The sequence below is a fragment of the Sylvia atricapilla genome, chromosome 12 (assembly GCF_009819655.1).
Source record: "Sylvia atricapilla isolate bSylAtr1 chromosome 12, bSylAtr1.pri, whole genome shotgun sequence".
Taxonomy (NCBI): Eukaryota; Metazoa; Chordata; class Aves; order Passeriformes; family Sylviidae; genus Sylvia; species Sylvia atricapilla.
Genome location: NC_089151.1, coordinates 20,360,160 through 20,378,598, shown reverse-complemented (window position 1 = coordinate 20,378,598; position 18,439 = coordinate 20,360,160). Strand labels below are relative to the sequence as shown.

At 45.2% G+C, this 18,439-nt stretch overlaps 3 protein-coding genes across 4 annotated transcripts in view; 2 read left to right on the top strand and 1 right to left on the bottom strand.

The window, feature by feature from the left end:
* CIAO2B (cytosolic iron-sulfur assembly component 2B) overlaps positions 1 to 18,439 on the bottom strand; it is a 128,953-nt gene that overhangs the window by 70,925 nt on the left and 39,589 nt on the right. The gene's annotated exons all lie outside the window — the stretch shown is intronic.
* On the top strand, positions 246 to 9,788 carry LOC136366709 (fatty acyl-CoA hydrolase precursor, medium chain-like). Of its 2 annotated transcripts, XM_066327978.1 has the most exons (14): positions 246 to 343; positions 1,340 to 1,532; positions 2,345 to 2,489; positions 2,941 to 3,074; positions 3,409 to 3,562; positions 4,453 to 4,554; positions 5,384 to 5,488; positions 5,617 to 5,670; positions 6,133 to 6,273; positions 6,358 to 6,444; positions 7,431 to 7,578; positions 7,766 to 7,897; positions 8,227 to 8,299; positions 8,720 to 9,788. In XM_066327978.1, the coding sequence occupies exons 1-14, from the start codon at positions 271 to 273 to the stop codon at positions 8,892 to 8,894; spliced, it is 1,716 nt and encodes a 571-aa protein (XP_066184075.1). In that variant the 5' UTR covers positions 246 to 270; the 3' UTR covers positions 8,895 to 9,788. The 2 variants fall into 2 exon arrangements, with proteins under 2 accessions (XP_066184075.1, XP_066184076.1); XM_066327979.1 differs by lacking the exon at positions 5,617 to 5,670.
* PDCD2L (programmed cell death 2 like) lies at positions 12,305 to 18,400 on the top strand. The gene is made up of 7 exons (XM_066327980.1): positions 12,305 to 12,419; positions 12,537 to 12,700; positions 12,805 to 12,874; positions 13,875 to 14,311; positions 15,828 to 15,941; positions 17,592 to 17,740; positions 18,244 to 18,400. The coding sequence occupies exons 1-7, from the start codon at positions 12,309 to 12,311 to the stop codon at positions 18,372 to 18,374; spliced, it is 1,176 nt and encodes a 391-aa protein (XP_066184077.1). The 5' UTR covers positions 12,305 to 12,308; the 3' UTR covers positions 18,375 to 18,400.

The following is an 18,439-nucleotide window of genomic DNA, read 5'->3' as shown; positions in this document are numbered from 1 at the left end:
CCAGCCGGGGCTGCTGCAGCAGCAGGACAGCGCTCCCGGGAACGCCAGGCTGCTTCCAGAGCATTGGGGAGCCCGCCGTGCCCGACATCGGGGCAGGAAGAGCCGAAAGGAGCCCCGAGGGGCAGGAGGGCTCCCCGTCCCCGAGCCCGGCAGTGCCGCTCCTGGCTCGCAGCCCGGGCACTCCCCGGCCTCAGCCGTGTTGGCCTTGCGTAAGGCGGCCCCGGCCGAGCCCATAAAGCCGCAGCCCGCGGGGTCGGTGCCAGCGGCACCATGGCAGCTGCGAGGGACACGGCGCTGCTGCTCTGGGTCCTCTTCGTCGGGGGCACGGCGCTGGTGGCGGCAGGTAAACACCGGGGCTTCTGCCCTTTGCTCCCTGTAGGGCGACAGGCCACCTGCAGCTGTGTGCCGGTGCCACCCGAGAGCCGGGCACAAACCCTGGGCTGAGCTGGGCACAAACCCTGGGCTGAGCTCAGAATAAACCCTGGGCTGAGCTCAGAATAAACCCTGGGCTGAGCTGGGCACAAACCCTGGGCTGAGCTCAGAATAAACCCTGGGCTGAGCTGGGCACAAACCCTGGGCTGAGCTCAGAACAAAACCTGGGCTGAGCTGGGCACACTGAGATGCTGCAGCAAAAAATTCATTTCACTTTTTAATTTGCTTTCCACCATTTGTCTGACTTGTCTTCTTTGCAAATAGTAAAATCTAATCCCAACATCTTGCCTGCTGAGGCTGAGCAGTCACAGCACCACAGCTGTAATTTGATAGTAGAACTTTCACACAGTTCTTAAGCTGAATCTTGCACAAATGTTTACAGGATTTGGTTGTGCCAGACTATCTTTAGGTGTGTTAGAAGCTTTTTCTTTTGGCTGGACATGCCTTCAAGAGTCTGGAATATATTTTCTCTGTTCATTTTCTTTTCTTAATGAGAGGAATCTATTGGGTTTTTATCTAACAACCATGGGGAACTAAAGAAAGATTAAGATCTCTATGCAACTACTAATGCTTGTGTGGTAAGACAATGCATATTATATAACTGAAGGATATTCTACATACAGACCAAGCAAAAGGTATAATAATAGTGTGTAAGAATAAATTAGTAAATCTGCAATTTAACTGACTAAACAGTAGTAATCCAATCAGTGAAATAAATTAGTAAAATAAAACAGTAAATGGAAAGAGCAGATTAGAATAGTGTACTGTTAAAAGTGATCAGAGTTTGTTGAAGCTTTATGTATAAAACCGACCTGTTGGAGTAAACAGAAGGAGTATATTTAAGTAGCAAATCTAGCAATTACTTACAAACAGACCAGTTATGTCATTTTGTGCTCCTGTCCCACAGAACCACCAGAAGCAGAGACCAAATATGGGAGAGTCCGAGGGTACCAATTCCAAGTGGACACAGCTGAGAGGAGTGTAAATGTCTTTTTGGGACTGCCTTTTGCCAAGCCTCCGCTTGGATCACTGAGGTTTTCTGAACCCCAGCCACCTGAGCCATGGGAAGGTGTCAGAGATGCCACTTCCTACCCACCAATGTAAGGCAATGACAAACCCACTGAACCTTTCAAAATGCTGTTCTCTCTGCAATTCCATGACACTGATGTACACACAGATAAATGCCTTGGTGCCCTCTCCGTGCACCTGCAGCTGTTCCACTGGATGCATTTCTAAAGACACACGATGAGCTGCTCTCTTCAGCAAAAGCTGCTGTTTCACGAGTGTCAGTGATGGCCTGAGATGGAGCAGCATTTTACAGATAATGCTCTGCCTCAGCAGCCCTTGGCCATCACTTACCAGTCACTACAAACCTTGGAGCAGAGACAGAAAGAGGCTGAGGAAATGTTGGAATACAACACTGGGGGAAAAATGCAGAGTCAAGTGCTTAAAAGGGCACATAAGAAATGCAGAGCAATTCTAATCTATGTTGTAAATGTTTCGCTCTCGTTGTCCTACTGCCCTTGTTTAGTGTCTCAGCCAAATATCTACCATTGCAAGACAAAAAGGGCTTGGAGATGTAAAATTATTAATCTGTATTTTCGTTGAAGTAATTTACAGCCATATGTATTTGCTGATATATTTCTGGGATATTTTGAAAAGTGCAAAATTGTATCTGCATGTCACTTTGTACTGTAGTGACTTCCTTTTTACACACCTCATTAATGGCAGGTCAATGGAAGAAAATACATGAAAACAAAAAAAAAAACTATGTTTGCAGTTACTACCAATCTAGAAATGTGGTGGAGATCAGTTTCTGGTTGGCCCTTTCCTGTGGAAGTACAAAACAGCTTCTCTTCATGGCTTTCAGGTTTCAGTCAATCTCTTGCTTGTTACCTTTTCATTTCTCCAGGTGTCTACAGGACAAAGTTTTAGGACAGTATTTTTCAGATATTATTACCAACAGAAAGGAGAAAGTTCCTCTCCAGGTCTCTGAGGATTGCTTGTACCTGAATGTGTACACACCCGTTTCTACAGGAAAACAGGAGAAGCTGCCTGTAAGCAAAATCCTTGTAATAAACACCTTGAACAAAATTGTCAGACAGCAAATCTCCAGCCTATGCCATGGGCAGACATGCAGGGAATGTTTTGGAGTGATGATCAACTGATGTCCTTTGCCCTAACAAATATTTGCTGAAATTCACAAGAGACACAAAATCGAATTCTACAAGTAAAATGGGATTGGTGTTTCAGCTAAGGAGGGCTTGAGTTAATCCAAATGATCTGTCCAAAGTCACAGGGCAATGACACGGTGTAGGTATTTAACAAAATCAATGCCATTGTGTACACCTACAGGCCTTAGATTCAAAAGATTTCTACAATTTGTGAAATGTAATCTGAACAAATCAGAAGTGAATCCACACAAAATATTATATCTTGGGTTATATGTAGCTTTTATCACTGGAAGCTCATACCTGTGCTGGATTGATCCTGTTTTTGCCTTTCCAGGTCTTAGTCTGGATCCATGGAGGTGGATTAGTTTTTGGAGCAGCTTCATCATATGATGGCTCAGCATTAGCAGCCTTTGACAACGTGGTGGTTGTAACAATTCAGTACAGATTGGGTGTTGCTGGATATTTTAGGTAAGATGGTTGGTCTCAGTTTTTCCTGAGGGATTTCCAAAATGATATGTGCAAAGCCTTTGTAGTTAGAAGTACAGAAGACTCGTTTATGCAAAGACACATTTCTGAACTGCATCTGCAGGAGCTGGGGGCAATTTCCAGTCTCAAGGCAGCTCCCAGACCTGTTCTTGTGGGCTTGCTGTTCCAATCTCAGGGCTTTCTGAGCCATTCATTTGTCTGTTGTGTAGAGGTTTGTTGCAGAGAATGGCAGATGATTTCTAACACCACAGATTGTCTTTTCCTCTGCCTTTTTGCTTGCACTGAGCATTTAAACCAACCTGTTCTCTCCCTGCAGCACTGGAGATGAGCATGCCCGAGGTAACTGGGGGTATTTAGACCAAGTAGCGGCTCTTCGCTGGATTCAGGAAAATATCATACATTTTGGAGGAGATCCAGGATCTGTCACCATCTTTGGAGAGTCTGCAGGAGGAGTCAGTGTTTCTGCTCTTGTGAGTTCACAGTAATATTGAATTTGAATTGCTTAGGGGGAAAAACCCTCCATCCGTTTTCTGTATCTGTGTGAGAAGTCAGCAAGAGAAAAGGGACGGTGCTACAGTGACACAACACCTGGGTCTTTGCTACAACAGCAAGGCAACGGTACAGCAAAACAGTAGAGATTGTGACTGATAAAAATGTGTCATTTTCATACTCAAATGTTGTAGTTAAGTAACAGAATGTTATTACTCATCTGCCAAATTAAATTCTTCTGGTTGGTTTGGGGTTCTTTTGAATGTAAAGAACCCTCAAAGTCTAATCTCAGGAGAAAACTCCTTTAAGAAGAGTTGTGGACTCTTGCCCATTTTGTGTTTGCTTTGACAATCACTTGTGCAAAGTGATCAAGGTGAGCAGTCCTGATAATTGAAGTAGCCCTGCAGTTTGTGACCCAGTGATTGTGTAAAATCTCTGCTCCAACACGGAGCACAGTGGCCGTGACGCTCCCCTTCTGCAGCCCCTCACACTTTGGTACAGATCCCACAGCCCGAGCAGAGTTCATTGTCCGTGGGGTACAAATCCCAGTTTCCTCTGGCCAAAAGCTCTTTATTGCCCTTGTGCAGCACAGCCAGACTGCCTTGGGCACACTCAATCTGCCCCTGCCTTGCAGTGTGGTGCCGTGAAGCGCTGGAAGCAAAGTGCAGTGGGAGGGAAAGGCAGCTGCACTCCTCATCCCTGCCAGTGCTGCCCAAGCCCTTTGCACAGCTGGACTATGGTCAGAGGCTACACAACACCACTCTGACCACCTGGGCTTTCCAAATGTTCCACATGGCCACTGCTGATACTGAAACCCACCACCACTGGGGAGAACACAGTGCTTGTCATGCTTCTTCTTGCTTCTTCACAGGTCTTATCTCCCCTGGCCAAGGGCTTGTTCCACAAGGCCATTTCAGAGAGTGGTACTGCAGCCAAGAACTCGTTCACTGACCAGCCTAACGAGGATGCACAAGTGGGTATTGGTGGGAATTTTAATTACTTCTTCCAGAATGTTCTGCATATCCTAAACTGTCCAGTCCAAAATATAGAAACGTGGAGTTTTTTTCCTGTGAATCAAAACACAGTCATTAAAGACAGTATTTCTGTGTGCAGTCAGCACGTGTTTAATGATGTGTTGCTTTTCAAACACCCAAATACCCACAGAGAGAGAGGAATGAAATGGAAAGGAATATTGTAACATGTAATGACTTCAAGAAAAGTTAACCTATAATTTTTGGCTGGAAAATGCTATCACACTCTGAATACTCTTGTCTTCCCCTCCTCTTTCATGCTTGTAGTGTGCAAATAAACAAGGCTTTATTCAGTTGTTTTTTAATTTGAGAAGTACTGGCTTCCACCCCTTTCTTTCTCTTCAACTACAAGGAACAATTTCCAGGAACCTGGAACCTGGGACATTAAAGAGACAGCTCTCTCTAATGACAGCTGTTGCTCCAGCCCAAGTGACATCACCAAGAGTGGTAGAATGTGCTCTCTGTTACCCTGCACATGGTTCATTCCCTAGCTCCTTCATGTCACCCAGCCTTCTCAGCCCAGCATGTCATTTACCAGAATTGTCTTAGAATATTTCTCTTATGAAAAACACCCGAAATCAGAGGTTTTGTCCTTCTGCCAAGCCCATGGTATGAAGGAATGTGAGGGCTTCTAGTGCCCTTCTCTGGAGCTGGGACAAGCCAGACTCCAGTACTTTGTGCAGGAGCTTGAGCTGCTCCTGCTGGACTCAGTGTCTCATAGAGCCAGAGAGAGGAAATGTGTCCAAACCTGTTTGTTTTCACTGCTTGCAGAAAATTGCTGCTCTCTCTGGCTGTGAAAACTCCAGTTCAGCTGCCATGGTTGAATGCTTGAGAGGAAAAACAGAGGAAGAATTACTACAGATAACACTGAAAATGGTAGGTAAAATGATACTTGCATTTAAATGACATGTCAAGACTTTTTAATAACAGAGAATACACCTTGTGTGCTGTAATATTAGGACAACCTGAACTGGATGTAAACTGAATTTTTTTCACTTTTTCAGAATATGACATCACTGCAGGTCTGCACCGATGCCTCACCTGAAAATTGCAAACAGGTTCCTGCCATTACATTCTGCCTGCACTTGGAGATACCTGTGGTTTGCTGTTGTGTTCTGCTGGGGCAAGGAAAAGAAATTGGCACAGATTATTCTGCAGAACCTGAAAATCAAATCATACATTATGTCCTACATGGAAGCTCTTTTTATAGTGCTTATGAAACTTATGCCTTTGACACTTCAATACAGAAGTTGTTTTTCCCCACTGTCCCACACACCCATGGCCATACTGAACTAAGATGTAAATTCTACATAATGACTTCTGTTTCACAAACATTAGAAACATCTTCACAGAGTCTTCTGCCTAGTGCAGAAAACCTGTCAGGGATATGTTAAAATGGCTTTACCATTACTTCTTGTATTTTCATTTGCCTTCACGTAGTAGCTGCAGTTAAATTGGAACTTCTTTTAGAAGCAAAATCAATGTATTAATGAAGCTTGCATTTTTCCATTTTCATTCAGGATTATTTTTTCATCAGTGCATGTGTAGATGGTGCATTTTTTCCAAAGAGTCCCAGGGAATTACTGTCTGAAAAATCTATCAATGCAGTCCCGTACATAATTGGAGTAAATAACTGTGAATTTGGATGGGTAATACCAATGGTAAGACACTTAAAATGTTGCTATTTCAACATCATTTTGTAAATAGAGGCTTTTTTAGTAAGTATGATTCTCTGTATCACACAGATGATGAAATACCCTCCTTTTGTGGATGGTCTGGATAAAGATGTTGCACGTCAAATTTTACAGAGCAACTTAGCAGTATTCATTAAGGTAAGAGACCATTTTCAGAATAACCCCGTGCTGCTTCTTCACTGGCCTGGCTGTTTGTACCCCTGGAGGGACATATTTCACAGGGAAATGCCATTGTGCTGGACAGCTCCCTGAACTGCGGCAGGAATGGGCAGACCTGTGCTGCATTCCTCTTACCTCTAGTGTTGGAAAACATTCTCCAGATTTCCAGCCTAAATTGCCCCTCTTCCTAAAAAGGAGTTCTGTGGGAATCCAGGAGTGATGCAGAAGCTGAACACGGGTCTCTTGGGATAATTTAGATACCACCAGGTTATGCAGGACATGCAGAGTAGCAGCAGGAATGGCAGGAGACCTATGGGACACACCCTCCTAAAGAGTAGCTGGGCACTGGAAAGGAAAGCCTGAGCAGTTTAGGGTGCACTGACACCTACCTTCAGGCTTCTTGAGGTTTTGCCACCCTGTACTTTACAGATCTCTTGGCCCTGTGGTGCCTTGGTGCTCTCCTGAAACTACTCTATACAAAAGTACAGATTAAGAGGTAGGAATTAAGGGCTCTGGAAGCAGGGCTGGTACTTGCAGGGGATCCTTCAGTGACACAAACATCCCCCATGAACTTAGAAATGCAGAGCCCAGGCTTGCTCTGAATGGGAGAAAGGATGGTCACCTACAAGAATCAATGGATTTCATGAAATCCAGCAGGACTTCTCTGCTCTTATGAAGGTTGTTTCCGCAGAAGGGAGAACAATCAGCATCACTGACTGCCCTTCATCCAAAGATGTTTGATCCTCAGATCTTGCATCCCTCTTTTCCCCAAGATCACCTGTACCCACACTGTGGAACTCCAGTCCTGAGCTCTGAGCCACACTCTGACACAGCTGAGGATTTGCTCTGAAAGAAAAAGTGATGGTTGGGGATTAGCCAGGGATGTGCAGATGCCACACTCACTCACTGCTGTTACCCCTTACAATGCTCACCATCACTTTAAGTACTTTTCATTGCTGTTTCAGGGTATTACGTCAGAAGATGTTGACAGAGTGTACAAGGAGTACATGGGGGATGCAGAAAGCCCTGCTCAGGTCCGGGATGGCCTCCTGGATGCAATGGGAGATCTCTTCTTTGTCATCTCAGCTGTGGAAGTGGCCAGATACCACAGAGGTAACTCAGCAGCTTCAGAACAGCTGGAGGATTCTATCTGCGGCTGCTGTGGACAGTGTGCAGCACTGTTCGCTAGCCAGAGACCTGGAAGTGTTTCCATTTGACCAAAACAGGTTCTAATGAAAGTTGACCAGCATTGCAGCAGGTACTTTCAGCTCTGAAACTAGCACTTTTCTGTATCCTCTAGATGCTGGCAACCCAGTCTACTTTTATGAATTCCAGCATCGACCAAGTTCAGTGGAAGGTGTGGTACCAGAGTTTGTGAAAGCAGATCACGGAGTTGAGATTGCCTTTGTCTTTGGAAAACCATTCTTAGCTGGTGATGTACCCATGCTTATTCCATATTCCTTTCAGAACCTCATTATTACTCGTTTTAATTACTTCTGGTCTTTAGAATAGAATTTCTCTCTTATGAGCATTGTAAGCATTATAAATATTATAGGCATAATTCATATATTATAAGCATTATTATCAGCATAAACGTTTCCTTCCTTCAGTAGTAGATACTTTCCTTTCCATCATTCATCTGCAGTTCTCTCCTGGAAAAATCTCCAATAGCTCAGGGCAACAAGTACAAGTGTTGCACTAGATACAGCTGGGACTCATTATTTACTTTCTTACCTGGCCTTTTCATCTCCCTCTTCACAGGAGATGCTACAAAAGAAGAAAATAAACTTAGCAGAACTGTTATGAGATACTGGACCAACTTTGCTAAAAATGGGTGAGAATCACAATGCTGTTTACAGCTCAAGTTTTGTCTGTGCTGCCCAGAACATACTTACATGCCAGAAGCAGTCCTTACACAGTGCTTCCTAGAGCTTTGGCAGAATTTAAGATAAATATTGAAGCAATTTCTCTTCTTAATGGTTTTCTAATAGAACCTGCCTACAGAAGTAAAAAAAAAATAATACAAGAGCAATGACTCCATCTGCCATGGAGTTTTAGATGTAAAATTCATGGTAACTATTCTGCTTTTGCTGTTCCACTGATGAGCATTTTCACAAAATATTGTCCATTTCTTCCTGTACCAGAATCACATCATCTGGGCTCCTCTTGGTTTTCTGAAGTGCTCTGAGCCTGAGCAGTCAGAGAGCCATGGACTGGCAAATGGAGAGCTGACTTTTTGTTCTATTCTTTCCAGAAATCCCAACGGAGAGGGCTTGGTCCATTGGCCTCAGTATGACCTGGAGGAAAAATACCTGGGCATAGACCTGGAGCAAAAGGCAGCAGAGAAACTGAAAGAACACAGAGTGGAGTTTTGGGCACAACTCATGAAACAAAATCAGCCTGGAAGGGGAAAACACACAGATTTATAAGAGCTGTGCAGAGTACAGGTTGCTTTTAAAACCCCTCAAAGGGAAGTCATACAAACTGAGTTTGTCAGGATGCAGATGAAGAATCACCTTCTAATTCACTGTTGTGTAATCTGCTGTCCTAATCACAGTGAAAGGAGAGCAACGAGGGGCATCCAGAATGCTTTTCGAGATTAATCAGAGTTAATCTTTCCAGGTCCATACAGACCATGGCACATACTCAAGGCGTATTTAAACTGAATAATGAGGTGGGAATGGGCAAATGAATTGAAATCTGTAAGAAATTCTCTATCTAGAATATACAAGAAGTGTCAGATTATTTTATATGCTTATTCCGCTCTTCTTTCAGAAGGGCATGGTCAGTTGTCTGTCCTTCCTAGATCCTCTTTCTGCTTTAACTGGAAATAGCTTGGTGCCAGCAGAGCATCCATCAAACTATGGCTGGCAGGTGGGCTTCACATCTCACAAAAGAGGACAGAAAACGCCACTTGTTTTATTGGTTTCTGAATTGTTATAAATAAATGTTGCTTTGATGTAGCAATGTATCCATATAACAGGCCATTCTAATGTAGCAGCAAAATAGTTTGTGAGTAATATTATCGAACCACCTGCAGTTTTGTTGTTAGGGCTCTCAGGAATTCATCAAGGTTACTGAGAAAACTAGAGGATCAAAAGTAAGAAGAGAGCCTGAGAAAATGTCTACAAAAAATGTAAACCCTAGAGAGAAGTATGAGTTGAGGATGGACGCTTCACCAACTGGATGTCCTGAAGGATGATTGCCTGCCTCAAGAAGAAGCAGCTTGGCCAACCCAGAGATGTGTGCCCATGTGGACAGTAGACCTAGAATCTATATCTGCCATATAATGTAAGCAATAAACAGCTTCTGTTGGAATCATATTGATTCGGTTGTTCTGTGGCCCATTTCCTCACTGCACTTCGATTTTTTGGAACTTCTTTTTCTTTCCCTTAACTGACAGAGGTTAATTCCAAGAGGGAAAGTCACAGCCAAGAAACCAGAAATGCGCCCAGGTTCTTTCTTCCCCCTAAATGGTTTCAGGTAGGAATCTTTCACGTTTCTGTGCAGGACCTGAGGCTTAAGGCTCTTCCACAAACTCTTGTGGGCTGTGGCTGCGTGTCCTTCAGCCCTCCCTGGCAAATTCCCAGTGCAGTGGCTGGAGGGAGGGCGCAGTGCTGGCAGCACAGACGCCCACAGAGGCAGAGGGGGGAGCAAAGGCTGCTGTTGTTCCCTGCATGTTGTTGGCTCAGCACCACCAGAGAGAAGATCTGACATGCAGAGCGTGCACCCCCAGCCTCCCATAGCTGTGGAATGGGTCAGGGCACACAGGGGCTGGAGAGGCTTTCCTTGCCAAGTTCCATGGCAGGCAGGATACTGTTGGGAAAGTGTCGCAAGGGTCCCTGACTATTAGGAGATTGGACAGAACAGAGACGCCTAGCCGATACGGCTTCCATGTCGAATTCCTGTGTATTCTCAGCCTGCAGTGAGTTATATAGGTTTTTTCATATTTTATAGTTACAGGCCATACAAAGAATGCAAAGAATCCTTACTTATCTAAGTCTTAAGGTGGCTAAAGTGTTAGAACTACAACTCTACATTTAAAAGCCCATTACTTCCCAGAACACCTTAATTTAAACCGTGAATTTCTAACTGTGTCACTGTGGCCTGCAGGCCCTGTGGGCTCAGGGGCTCACAGGCTCTGCAGGCCAAAGGGCCCAGTCTGGAATTGCTCACCCTCAATCAATCCAAATATAAATCCCAACAGGAAAGATGAGACAGGAAAGGCTTATGGATATGATTGTCTGGTAAGAAATACTGGAGATGTAAAACCTGTGAGTGAAATAGAAATGAAGGCCAGCTTTGAGACAGAGGCATGGCAGGCAGAAGACAGTGATTAGCTGGAGATAAGTTGAAGGACAGAAAACAAAAGGACCCAAAAATGCAGCCCGTCTCCACCCTGCCAAGGCATCAAGGCAAAAGTAGATAAGAACAGTAGTCTTTCGAGTTTAGAATATAGGATGAAATGGTAATTTAGTAGTTCTCATAGGCTGCATGCAAAGTTTGTAGGTTTTGTAGCTTGTGCCGGTTGGTCACTGTAAATTAGAATATTCAACACAAAAAGAGATATAATGTGTTGTAACAAGGTCCTCGCTCTCTTGCCTCTTTGGCCCCTCTCTTGCCTGCTCTCTCCCTCTGCTTCTTCTGCCTCCCTCTCTCTTACCTCTCTGACCGCTCTTGGCTTTTTTACCTCCCTTACCTCACACCCCTCTCTCTCTCCCTCTCTTTGGAGCCTCGCTTCAACCGAGGCTGGTGGCTGAAAGCAGCCCTCTTAACCCACGACCCTCGCAATAAAACCACGTTTCTAGAATATCTCAGGTCTGCAGACTTCCTTGTCACTGCTGTCCACGGATGTCTCTACAGGATACAAAGGAACAGAGTGGGAAGCCACAGGGAAACTCTCCTGCTGACCATAAACAAATCCAACAGCCCCACTCTAACTACCCTTTAACTGGCGCCCAGTTCCCACAGCACCCCAGGGAGCCTGTCCAGGGACAGCCCAAGCTCCTGCTGCAGGTGTTGTTGACCCTTTGGAGGTGTCTCTCCTCACCTCTGGGTTCACTGGCTTTGGCACACCTGTGCATCTCCAGCACTGTGACCTGCACTACCTGGCCACCCCCTTTTGTGCATCCTCCATACCTTGTGAAAACCACCAGCTGCTGCAATTAGGAACATCTAATTGCACAACCATACTGCTTGTTGTGTCCCACATTTCTTACCCTTTCTCTTGTTTTGGTCTGACACAGCCTGTATGTGCATTACTGGGGCGTGTGCTCAATCAATGTGTCTGGCCTTGCACATTCACAAAACTCATTATCTTAACAAGACAGAAGAAATCCTGTGTGTTTGGGAATGCAAAGCCCGAAGTAGAACTCCTGTGGAGAAGGGAGGTGTTTTAGTAGGCTCACATGATAACAAAGTACTTTCTGACTGTGTGAGAGGAAGTGTTCTGTCCATCTGTGGATTTCAAACCCCAGTTACAAAGACCGGTACACTGTCAAACAGCTGAGAAAGGAATAACACCACAGCCACAGTGTATAGGCTACATTTAAGCAGCAGATTCTTACATTATCTTCCAAACCTCATTTTCTTTCATTGCTTTAGCATTCATGGGCACTCGGAATAGATTCCCAGCTGCACCTATATTTGAAGAAAGTCTTAGCAGTATATTTACTGATAATGTTCAGCATGAATTGCCCCGAGTCCCCCGGCAAAGGCTCCGCGCCTCACGCACCGAGCCGGGAGCGGGGACGAGCTCCCGTGAGGGGAACGCCCGCCCCGGGCGCGCGCGAGGCGGGCACGCGCACGGCGTGTCAGGCGGAGACGCGCACGCCGGCGGGGCCATGGCGGGCGGGCCGCCCGTGCTGCTGGGGCTGCGGGACGCCGCCGTGGCGGGGCCGGGCCCGGCCGGGCCGCTGCCCGCATGGGCCACCAACAAGCTGGGCGGCACCGCGGTAGGCCCGGCTCGGCCGGGACGGGCCGAGGCGGGGCGGAACCGGGGGGGCCCGGCCGGGGCGCGGGGCGGGGCGGTGGGCCCCGGCCGGGCCTGAGCGGTGGTGTCGGTGTTGCAGGACTGGGTGCCGGGGGTGCGGGCGGCCCCGCCGCAGTGCGCGCGGTGCGGGCGGGCGCTGCCGCTGCTGGTGCAGGTGTACTGCCCGCTGGAGCGCGGCCCCGCGCACCGCGCGCTCCACGTGTTCGCCTGCGCCGCGCCGCGCTGCTGGGGAGCCGCCCGCAGGTGAGCGCGGGGCGCATCGCTCCTCCTTAGCGTTACTGCTGTCACTCCTGCCGCCGGTGAGTTGTCCTCCTCACCCTCTGTTTCTTTTTCCCGGCACGTCGAAGCTGGAAGGTGCTGCGCTCCCAGTACTCGCAGGCCCAGGATAAACAGAGCCGAGATGTCGGAGTCGGACAGGTACGGCTCAGCTCTGCCGGCCCGGGCTGCGGCGAGGCCGCTCTGAGGCACAGCCGCAGCTGAGCTGGATGGTTGCTCACTGCATCTCCTGGTTTAAATCGCCGCAGCCTTCCTCTGGGGTCTGCGCGCTGTGACGGTTCCCTGTCACACTCCGTGCATGTGGGGAGAAGTCGTGGGCACGGAATTTTTGTCGCTGCAGTACGCTGTTTACTATAAGAAAGTTAATCAGTGTTTAACGTACTGTTTGTGATCTGTGTCAGGCTGGTTTTAAAGTGGAGATCGCCATCCAGCTGTACGGCCAAAACTGACACTTAATACTTCAGCTAGTTCAGCTGCCTAAACTTAACTTTACAACTTTTAGTGATTTGGCTATAATGTTTAGGTTTAGATCTTTAACATATTTTGTCTTCTATTTTAAATTGATGTCTTTAAATTTAACATGAGCCTTTTAATTAATGTGACTCAGTTATTAATATACTTGTGAGGAAAAATGGCATGTTGGCTAAAGCCATTGGAAGAGTAGGGTGGCACCAAACTAGAGGCTTTATTCAGTTGGTGCATTTGCGATGTGAAATCTGGTCTGTGGTAAATGGGCTTTTACACTGGTAAAATGCTGGAGGTGTTGTTATTGTTTCCTTCTGTATTGTGCCCTTTGGGTGCAGAATTCCTGTTGGGTGCAGTAGCTGCTTCAGCTGGAGCTGCCCCCACGGCTGGCAGGGGCTCTGCCACAGCCAGGGCAAGGCAGCAGGAGGCACAAGGGCCACTCAAAGGGCTGGTGAATTCTTGCTCTGATTTTCCAGTGTGAGATGGTTTTGTCATAACTGTGCTGGTGTGAGAAGTAAACATGGGTGTGTTGGGAGGTACCACAGTGAGGAGAGTAGATGCAATAACAGCCTTAGGTTAAGGTCTCAGTTCTCTGATCTGTTAGAAGGTGAATTTGAAATCCATCAGGGTCACAGACCTTGGCAATATTCTCTTCCCTTTTTCTTTTGGTTCTCAGAAACAAGAAGTGAACTTTGCTACGAAGGATTGGTGTGAAGATGCAGATGACTGGGGTGCCTGTGAAGGAGCAGAGCCTCCTGCATGTGCCTCCCTTGAGCTGCTTGGCCTAAAGGAAGCTGTGAGCAGCGAGGTGGAGTGTACATCCCAGCTCCAACAGCTCCACCTGGCTGAGCCTGCGCATGGCCCAGGTCCCCAGGACACTCATCCTGCAGCCAGTGAGGACATGGATGGCCCAGGCCCTCAGGACACACATCCTGCAGCAAGTGAGGACATGGTGATGGCAATGGCTTCAGCTCCAGTGTTCCAGCCCTTCTACATTAATGTTGTGGATGAGCAAGACTACATGGGTTTCCTTGATACAGATCATGCAGATAAGCTACTGAAGGAGTATCAGCAGAGAGAGTGTGTTGACTTGGAACAGATGATGTCAGAAAGGTGAGAACAGGTCTGGATTTCACAGTGAAACTGAAGGAATTGTGTCGTTTCCTGGATGCTGACTGACAGTCTAAATGGGACTCTCACTAAACCTGAATGATATTGTCTGGAAGCTCCTTTAGATGTTGGTGTGCTGTGCAGGAAGAACAGAACAGTGCACCCAGTGCTGCCAAATCTGGAGTTACTCAAAGATCCAGCTCTTTCTGAGTGACTGGAGTGTTCATGGGCTCCAGGTGGTGCAATGGAGCTATTTTTAAGAGTCTGCATTTTTAAGAGTTTAATTTCTCAGAGATTTTGGCTAGAGACCAGAATGATGGTAAGAAGGTTTAATGAAGGTTTCCTGAAAAACAATTGTGGAGCGTGATTACTGAAAATATTTTCTTGGTAAAATATTAACTTAGGTGGTCACAGTGAAGACTTTTGGCCACTTGTACCTGACTTGGAGACAGCATTGAATTTGCTTATAGCCAAAGCTGCTGTCAACTGCAGAATCTGCATAGAAGACTTTTCAGCAGTTGATTTTTGTTGACCTTTATAAAATTGTAGAACTTTAATTATACTTGGTTCAAAATTGAAAAAGACAGCATTGTAATTTAAAAACCACAAAAATCTTTGAGAAGTTACTGGAGGAAAGGGGTTTTGATGGAATAAAGCAGGTATCTGGTGAATTTGAGTCCCATGAAACAGTTTGAAACACTGTTAGTAATTGTAAGTCACCAGAAAACAAAGAACTAGAAGCAAAATGTTCACTTGCAACCTTTAACAGGAATTTTCTCTTAATGATTTTAAGACTGTGACATTATGAGGCTTGTATCCCCAGTTGTCTGTTCTGTTTGTGCTGGATATTAAGTTCTGCACCTTTAAGACTGATTCTGAGAGTGAAGGGGGAGAGAAGCAGCAGAGTTTATTTTCAGAAAGTGCTGTTGCTCCCCTGCATTTTTTCCTTAACACAGACTGTTGTCTGCAGCATGGACAGTGAGAGAGCTCTCCTTGGCTGAGGCAGAGAAGTTTCTCAAACTGTAGTTTTTCTTTTTCTTAAATCTGTTCAAACCTGCTCTGAACTGAAAACCTAGAAGACCACTGGGAGCTCACACCTGTAGCCCACCAGGCCCCAGGACAGCATTTTCCAGTGCAAGAAGAACTGATAAGAGGCTGAGTGAGCTGAGCTACCCCCCCCCAGGAAAAAGACTTTCTAAATTTGCCATCTCTTCAGAACAGTGACAAGTTCTATTATTTAATATTATTCTTTTTTTAAATGCTTGTTAAATAAACAGTTTTTTCCACTTTTCTCAAAGGAAATCTTTTCCCAAACCAATAAGGAAAGGGGCTGCTTAAACCTGTTTTCTGGAAGAACCCCTCTTAGAGGTTTCCTCCCGAATTTGCCCTAAACCAGGACAAATACATATCTTTTTTCAGTGTATTTAGTGTAATTTAATGTGAGTTTATTAAACTTATTTAAAACATTCCTGTCATACTGAGGACCTTACTGGATGGTTTGTTTCTTGTTTTCATACAGTTTTTCAGGTGAAGATGGTAATGAAAAATATGAGAAGAGTGAAGTCAAAACCTGGGATCACACATTCCATAAATTCATGAAAAGAATATCCATGTGTCCTGAACAGATTCTAAGGTATGTTGATAATCTAGTTGTAACAGGAAGATACGAATCATTGGTATGGATGGTTGCTATATCAAAATAAATTAATTGGAAATATGTGTATATTTTAGTTTCTCAACAAAACAAAAACAAATTAACAACAACAACAACAAAAAAAAAACATAGAAAAAAAACCCCCTGCTATGGAGGTTGTTGCCATGTCTCTGGTCAAACTTCAGTCCCTGCTTGGGCTTGCTTTATACAAAGTTTAAGTAGATGAGAAGCAAAGCAGGATCAGAGACCATACATAGCTCTGGCTATGGGACACTTGTGACATAATTCCTGATGAGAAGAGACCCTGACTGTATTTGCAGCCTAACTGAAAGGAGGTTTCCAAGAGACAGTGTTGAGGTGCAAGTATAGCACAGTAGTGTGCTGTTATGATTGATTTCCAAGGCTATCTGCTCCTCTGAAATTTTGTGGTCTGTTAGGAATTTCTAATGTCTGTCCTGCAAAGAATTACTTGTTTTAAAGCCCCAGTTCTGCAGCTCATTGTGGACTCCCCTCAGCACCCAGCAGTCTTCAAGTCTCGTGAATCTGTTACTTTTCCTAGAACAGAAGCAGGTGTAACCTCAGAGTAGCTGCTCTTCCTGAGAGAGGAGTTAGCTAAGTATAGCAAAGAGTATCATAAGTGATTCATAGTACCAGAAAATACAGGATTTCATGGATCACATCAACTGTTCTAGGGAGTCCAGTGCTGCCTGTCTGGTCAGGCTGTCTCAGTGTAGTGACAGGGCTTTTGTTTACCAACTTCCAGTACCAGGTGGAACTAACCTTTTTGATGAGGAGTTAAAAGTCTGAGTGGCTGCTTAGACAGAAAAGAATCATGAGAAACTTCTATTAATTGTCAGAGATTATACAGGAGATTTTCCAATGCAGAGTGCAAGTAGCATTTTCAGACAGATCTTTCACTGGATCTGTCACTTTGCAGTATTGTGCTAGTTGAATTTGCCATTCCTCTAGAACACCAGCTCTGGTGCTCCCTGGGCTGTCCCTGGTTACAATCTTTCTGTAGCCTCCCTTTTCCCTCCCTGGGGACTCCCAGTATGCTCTCAGACTCCCATTTCCCCTGCCTGCAGGGTCCCTTTTGGCCTTCAGCAGAGCACAGAATGTCCTGCTTGGTATTCAGTGGAAACCATCCTTGCTCTTTGTTTTCTGTTAGGTGTGAAGCTCTGATAGCTCTTACAAATAAACCATCACTTCTGAGCCATAGCTGCAGTGGTTTTGGGACCTGTTTCGTGTTAAATCTTTTACTTGCTGAACTTTATCTTTTATTGCCACTGTTTAGGATTCCATTTCTCAGGAAAGTGTAGTTTGCTTAATTAAATGTTTCCAGTACAGCATATTTTGGAGGTGTCCATTCAAAGCATTTTTCTCGTCTAAATCCAGCTCTTAATCCTTAAGATTTTCCAACCATTAACCTACCAAGCATTTCCCCCTCCCTGTCTTTATTTTTTGGTTCATGATTCCTTTGAAGCTTCCAACTGACAACCATGTTTTTTTTACTTGAAGCAGGTTCAGAGATTTCAGCAAATCCTGAACACTGTTGCCAAACATGTAAGATTTCCTATCAAATTTCAAAATTTAAACAATGGTAACTTTTTCCTCCATGTCTTCTCTCAGATACTCTTGGGGTGGCCAGCCTTTATTCATCACGTGTCCTGCAGCCAACCTGGACCAGGGTATTCCAGCCTGCAGTAACTGTGGAAGCAGCAGAGTGTTTGAGTTCCAGTTGATGCCCACGCTGGTCAGCATGCTCCAGAGCGACTCAGGTGCTTGACTTGGTCGAATCAATATTTCTAACAGTCTCCTTTTTGAGGAAGTGCAGTGAACTGCAGGTTGGGTTGTTTCCAGCCACCCACAGGTGCTTAACCACAGTGATGATGTTCAGAGAACCTGCTGTCTCCATTACAGATTTCAGTGAGCAAAGAGAGAACTCTGTTTTATGGAGACTCTCTGATTACAGCTTGAGTCGCTCACTAGTGAACTTTAATAACTGGAGTAGGGATAATGCCATGGCCTTGGGAGTATTTGTCTTTATTGCCTCTTAAAGGAGGCCTTGGAAAATAATAAATGCTGTGAGATAGATTGCAGACACTTTAAAATCTCTTTGAAAATTCTGATTTGGCTGCCTTTAAAATGTTTAACATTAGAAAATGCTATTTACAGAGGAGACTGAATTAATTTGTACAAAGACTGAAGTCTAGTGGTAAGCAATAGCCCCTGATTATGTTACTTTTCATACCCTTATGTACCTGTGTTGCTTTGTTTTTAGATCTGTCAGTGGAATTTGGAACTGTTACAGTTTACACATGTGAGAGAAGCTGTTGGCCAACCAATCAACAAACCCCTCTTGAAGAGTTTATTTTTGTACAAGAAGACCCGGATCAGAGATTATTTAAATAAATTGTATTTCTCTGCATAGATGAAAAGTCTGTTGGGGTGTTTCAGTTTCTTTTACTACGAGTATG